The 6,227-nt window shown below is 47.8% G+C and overlaps 1 protein-coding gene across 2 annotated transcripts; it reads right to left on the bottom strand.

The window, feature by feature from the left end:
- Nucleotides 1–4,328: 4,328 nt before the first annotated feature.
- Nucleotides 4,329–6,227, bottom strand: dnph1 (2'-deoxynucleoside 5'-phosphate N-hydrolase 1). 2 transcript variants are annotated; one of them, XM_085427341.1, is made up of 4 exons: nucleotides 5,978–6,227; nucleotides 5,041–5,112; nucleotides 4,850–4,960; nucleotides 4,329–4,770 (listed from the first exon to the last, which is right to left on the bottom strand). In XM_085427341.1, the coding sequence occupies exons 1-4, from the start codon at nucleotides 6,156–6,158 to the stop codon at nucleotides 4,655–4,657; spliced, it is 480 nt and encodes a 159-aa protein (XP_085283467.1). In that variant the 5' UTR covers nucleotides 6,159–6,227; the 3' UTR covers nucleotides 4,329–4,654. The 2 variants fall into 2 exon arrangements, with proteins under 2 accessions (XP_085283467.1, XP_085283468.1); XM_085427342.1 differs by having other exon boundaries at nucleotides 4,330–4,770; nucleotides 6,023–6,222.

The following is a 6,227-nucleotide window of genomic DNA, read 5'->3' as shown; positions in this document are numbered from 1 at the left end:
CAAAACTTTTATTTTGAAGAGACACACACAGACAGTGCCTCGCTCGCCCTCAGTCCCTCACTCTCTCACTCCATGGTTGTGAGTGTGACACCGGGCACACTAAGTCTTTTTACTAAGACTTATTTTGAAGTCTGTACTAATCATTGATTTCCTGTTGTTTAGTCAGCTGATGGATTTGTTGTGGAGCTGCAGACTGAGGTTTGACCTTTGACCCAGATTCACCTCTGCCCCCTCGAACACCCAGCCTGTGGGTTGGGGGCGGGGCTTCTTCTCAACTCACACCTGGAATGTACCAGTTTTGTTTTTTTGCTGTCATGTTTTTGTTTTTTTTGTTGTGAAATATTGAGTATTGATCTGTTATTAGTTTTATTGTTTGCCGTTTATAGATTTGTGATTTTTGATTCCCCCCCCCCCCCGGTCAGTTTGTGCTTTTTGTCGTGCGTCTACAGAAGCCTGTCGGTGCCAGAAATGCTCAGTTTCATTTAAATGATGATTGAAAACAAAAACTCTACTGATATTCCTTTAAATAGCAAACTGATTCCTACAAAATAAAAGAAAAGCCTCTATAGTGGGGGAAATTGGGGTTAAAACAGAAATCAAAGAATCTGTTTGACTTCCTGCAGTGCCCCCGGTGGCCTGGAGGAGTTTATATTTGTGGCACCTGTGAGCCTCCGTACCTGACCTCACTCTGTTCTTCTTCTGATTGAATGTCAGCTCGTTGCCTCCTCACAGCTCTGATTGTCACTCCCACCGAGGCCCGACGTTGGGTCATCGATTGGTCCCGCCTCTCTGACTAACGGAGGTGATCGATCATTGGACGGATTAATGGTGGAATGTTCAGGGGCTTTTTTCAGGTTTCCTGCAGAGAAAACTATTTACAGAAACGGGAGCTGCTCACAGTTTTCAGCCGCTTTCACGGGACGTGATGTCACAGCGGAGAGCGCTGCAGCCGCTGACAAGTTAAAGCTAGGCCGCTCGCTGATGTGGTGGGAAGGTCGAGTTGTGGTTGTGGCGTAGCGACAATCGACTGTTTGATGAGTTTCAGCGCTTTCTGAGATGTAAACTGCCCGTGTGCATGCTACGTGACATTTACACACCTGTGCGTATGTCTGAAACTTAACGGACTAAACGCTGTGCGAGCATTATGAACAATGCACACCGACAATTATCTGAAGTGACAGCAGGGAAGTTCACGCCTCCCTCCTCCTCTGGGGAAACGTCGAGGAGTTCATGTTGACGTTTATGGCATTTCTCAACAGCGATGCGCCACCTGGTGGCAGATGGCTGCATAATATTTAGGACACAATCAATTACCGCCATTGGTCAATTTAAATTTTACCAACTGGATTAACTCGTACGTCTGGTAACGACTAGTGACAGTAGCGACCACGCAGTGACCGCATGTGAGGTCAGATGTGCCCGCTGCTGTAACTCACAGTTCAAACAGGAAGTGAGGCATCTTGGTCCAACCGTGGCGTTGTGGGACTGAGGTTTTTTTTGGGTTTTTTTGTTTGTTTGTTTTTTTAATCGTAACTTTGACGATGTGAATCAGCACGCGATGTCTCGCTGAAGGACGCCATCTCTGTTTGACCTCACAACATGCTACATCTGCCCCATTATACACCGTGATGATGTCACAGTGATGTAGTTTTCAGATTGTTAGTTGACAGATGGTGGGAAACAGACCAAAAGAGTACGCACTGATTCAGTTGAAATTAAACAGCAGAAAAAGTAAACGAATCCGCACCAAACGTCACGCCGGAGCATCGAACCCTGAGCGTGTCCAGGTGGACTGTGTGTGTGTTTGGGGGGGGTCGTATTGATAGAGACTTGAGGTGTTTGTGAGGACATTTCAGGCATTTTTCCAGTGGAAACACTGAGGTGAAGGTGGGCGGGGCTTCCTGCTCAGACTGCAGGTGAATAAAACATAGACAAGCGGAGCGAGCAGCTCAAAGCTGCGAGCTGATGAAACATTTAAACCTTTTTTTCCTTTTGCGAGTCCTTCATCCTGCAGACATGTCGTCCTCCTGCTGGAGTCGTCAGCTGCTGTTAAATTATTCACCTTTTTTCCGTCTCGCTAATATTTCAGTGTGTGTGTGTGTGTGTGTGAGAGAGTGTGAGACTGTGAGGAATGAGGTCACTGAGACTTTCCAAACAGACCAGGTTTCAGGGTCGGAGTCCTGGTACCGTTTACCTGGTACAAAACCAAAAGGTAGGTGTGTGTGTGTGTGTGTGTGTCAGTGTGAGAGAGAGTATAAATAGATGATACATGAGGACTCGTACATCTTTAATGATGCGACTTGTCGGAGCAATGACATCACTCTGCTTGTTTTACCCTTCACATTAAAACGCTTCACAGTGTCAGTGTGTTGTAGCCTTTAGTTAATGCTTTTATTCTGAAAAGTATTAACTAAAGAGGTAGGAAACGGTGATGAACGACTCTGGTGATCTAAGGTCAGACTGAAGTGGTGTTTTTCTTGTCTGCTTCCTGTTTAAAGTGACTCTGTGTCCCAGCATGCATCAGAGAAACATGCAAGTGTTCGCGTCAGTGGGTCCTTGATTTCCAGGCCCCGTGACAGCGGCGAGCAGCTCCTGTTGTCGTGTTCGTCTGATGTTTTTGGAAGCTCCGTTATCAGTGCTTGCTAACGTGTGGTGTTGCGCTGTTATGCGTCTCCTTTTACAGAGTAGATGATTTTTAAAAAATGGCGTTGATGAGTCAGATCCTGTTTGGAAGCCTCTGTATTAGTTGGCTCACCTGTGCAGGTGGAGCTGGGCGGCCTCACTGTTGGCGCTAAAAAGGTAAACACACGTTTCTACTGTATTTTCTTTTTTCGTTCTGTTTCGATGTGTCTGCACCAAGCCGACACCATCATGGCTGCGGGCGGACGGACGGGCGGGGGGCTTATGTGAAGACGACATGGAGTCACCCGAGGACCGACAAACGGTAACTAGTGGGGGAGTGTCTGATTGTAATCCCGCCCCTTACGCTCTCCCCCCAACGGGTGCTGTCTGAGGTCACGACCTCTGACCCCAGGCGCGGTGTTTTCGGGGTCAGCTGGGTGGTTTCCTGTCCTTGCCGCGTCTCGCCTGGCGGACAGAAACGGACTGTTAATCTCTGACAATTTTATTTTCTCAGTTTGTAAACAATGTATATTTTAAAGCTAATAAAATATTTTAAACAAAGCTCCGCCTCCTCGCCTGTTATTGTTTTAAGGACCTTTAAGTCAGGTTGGAGTTTATTTCCTTCATGCAGTACAAACCAATCAGATCGTCTCGTGTCTGAGCTTCACTTCCTGGTTCAAACTTTATTAATACAGCAGCTCATGAACAGTGTGACTGACTGAAGCTGGCGCTCTGTGTTCGACCTTTTGTGTTCTCATCGTGGGGTCACATGACCTGTGAGACCTTCGCGTAGTTCCCTGAGGTACTGCGCAAGTAAATGGGCGATGCTTCTCTGTTACCCATGCCCAAGCAGGTTTTTATCTACTAGGGGCGACCGTGGCTCAGGGAGTTGGGAATCGCATCTGTAACCGGAAGGTCGCCGGTTCGGTCCCTGGACTCTCTGTCCTGGTCGTTGTGTCCTTGGGCAAGACACTTTACCCTACCGCCTACTGGTGTTGGCCAGAGGGGCCGATGGCGCGATATGGCAGCCTGGCTTCTGTCAGTCTGCCCCAGGGCAGCTGTGGCTACAACTGTAGCTGCCTCCACCAGTGTGTGAATGTGAGAGTGGATGAATAGTGGTGTTGTAAAGCGCTTTGGGTGCCTTGAAATCCAATCCATTACCACTGCGATGGTCGAGGAGGTGGAGCCGGGATGGACCTGGCAACCTCCTAATGGCGCCGCAGTTCTGAATGTGGATGCAGAGATGGACTGCTTTTCAGTGATTGATCAATAAATGCATTGAGCAGCAGATTTTCCCCCACTGTGACGCGTGTGGAGTTTGTAGCTGAATGTTGGGAGGAGGAGCAGCCTTTCCTCATGTATTTAAGGTGGAATTCCAGATGTCAGAGCTTATGTCGATCGAGTGGAATAAAGATTCCAACGTCCAGGTATGTTACACCTGGTCTGTAGCGTCTGTGGACGCTCCTGTTACCTGCTTGCAAAAATAACCAGGTTTATCAAGCTGTTCCCGAACGCCTCGTCAGCGACCGTTTCCTCTGAGGCTGGACGGTAGCCCCACACACAGATTTGTATCAGGCTCTGCTGCCACCTGCTGGTAGCCGCAGGAACTGAGTCTTGCTGCGCCTCCCTCTGTGCGATAACTCAGCAAAGGATTGTGGGTAATGCAGTTTGAATCACCTGTAACAAGCTTCCAGTGAACAAGGAATCAGCCGGAGAACGGACTGTCCGGAGTATTTTAATGCAGGGGGACCTTTGAACTTTTACATTAAGTATGAACCAAATCAGAGTCTTTGAATTTAAAACAGTTTCAGGAAAAAAATAGAAGAGAATCACCTGAAACCATCAGAACCATAATGACCATTTCAGCAAGAAATATCCTCAGAGACACGTGAAGCATGTCCCTTCACATTAAAAGCACAAGAACATTCACGATCTCAATTGGAAAAGAAATTGCTTTGATTTTAACAGACATGGACCAATCACAGGGCTTCACTTTAGTTAGGAAGGCGATGCACATCTGGAACAGCTGCTTTCAGTTTTTCAGGCTACTGAAGAACTGTTCCAGAACCTTCTCCACCTCGTCCTCGCTGTAATCTCGCACCACAAAGTTCTCGACGTCAGTGGCTCCTCGGATCATGGCCGACAGGACTGCACAGAAACAGGAAGTCAGCACGAAGCAGCCAACCAGGTTGAAGCGTGTCAATGAGGAAACAGGAAGTGCACTCACTTCGTCCTGACGATGGTCTAAACAGGCAGAAGATTTTTTTCTTCATATCGACGGCTCGACCGAGCTCGTAGCCAACACCCAGAGACGGCTGCGTCACCTCGGCAACAACCACTGACATCAGAGGTCAGAAGTCACATGGGTCACTGGCTCAAATTCCATGATCAACGATCAACAAAACGATTGGTTCTCACCATCAGATTGATGCAGCCAATCCAAGTCTCGGTTGTGAATGGCCTGGTCCCCGGACGCTGCATTGTTCTCTCCTGTCCAATCATAGTGCAGCAGTTCAGTGACATAACGCACACACAAACACACACACACTCTTATTTTGAAGGTCAGAACCAGAAAACCAAACCTGAAATCGGATACAGTTAATGTGACTCCGCCCATTTTTGTGACGCAAATGCTTTTATTTCTGAAATTTTTTTTTTTACCTTGGAGGTCAGCAGGTGCTGGTGTGACCTCGCCCTCTCTGATGCTTCACGTTTGATAAAGCTCGTCACTCTGACTTTGGCTGTTACTTCCTGCACAGCTCTCTCTCTCCCTCTGTGTCCTCAGAGACCAGTTTACCATCAAAGCGCTGTTATTGTCAGGCACCAGTCTGCTGCTGTGTTCAGTGTCGGCCTCTGACATCACAGCCTCATTTCTGCTCTTCAATACTGAACAAATGTTTGCTCAGCTGTGTCTGTAACTTTGCTGTGCTTCACTTCAGCAGCATCAGGTAATGTTCACATGCTGATTCATGGTTTGCTTCAGTTTAATATTTTTGAGGTTATCTGCTATAAAAAGCCAAAGCAGGAAAATGTTCTATGTTTTTATCCTCAGTTACTTTGACACGAAGGCCTCTGCTGTAATGCTCACACCTCTGATGAAGTCTCACAGCTTTGTTTTCATACACAGACATAAAACATGGAGATGTGCTGATAACTGATCAGAATTATGACATTTCTGACTGTCTCAGTTGGAATCGAATAGAATCAGAGAAATCGATTCCCAGCCTCTTCCACCATGTGAACGCGCACCGTTCTGACTGCCGGTGTTCTGGGAATCCATCCTACCCGACAAACCATCCTACCCGTTGTTTCTACGCATGCGCACAACACGAACTTCAGTGGCAAATCGTCCTACCTTTGTTCATATGAGCATATGAGTTTTCTGTGTGTGACCTCTGACCTCTGTCGCTGAGCTCGGCGCTGCTCACGTGCTCGGTCAATACGGTCCCGTAGCTCTGTAGCGCGTGCACGATTCTCCGGTACACGTGCACGTCGTCCCTCCCGCCGCGGATGCTGCCGCAGAAATAAACCTTCATCCCGTTTCTACTCAGACTCTACTGACGGTTCCCGCGCTGTCGCTATACGTCACCGGAAACAGGCGACCA

The sequence above is a fragment of the Rhamphochromis longiceps genome, linkage group LG13 (genome assembly GCF_057381845.1).
Source record: "Rhamphochromis longiceps isolate RC_006_pf linkage group LG13, R_longiceps_female_GT1.1, whole genome shotgun sequence".
NCBI lineage: Eukaryota > Metazoa > Chordata > Actinopteri > Cichliformes > Cichlidae > Rhamphochromis > Rhamphochromis longiceps.
The sequence above is the reverse complement of the archived record's forward strand: the minus strand, read 5'-3'. Positions and strand labels throughout refer to the sequence as shown.

Bases quoted from the DNA above. Each gene is read 5' to 3' on its own strand.
- dnph1 (XM_085427341.1), bottom strand. From the start codon at position 6,158: ATGAAGGTTTATTTCTGCGGCAGCATCCGCGGCGGGAGGGACGACGTG. The intron at 5,113-5,977 runs GTAGGACGATTT...ATGATTGGACAG, and splicing joins ATATGCTCATATGAACAAAG to GAGAGAACAATGCAGCGTCC. The intron at 4,961-5,040 runs GTGAGAACCAAT...CTCTGATGTCAG, and splicing joins TTGGCTGCATCAATCTGATG to TGGTTGTTGCCGAGGTGACG.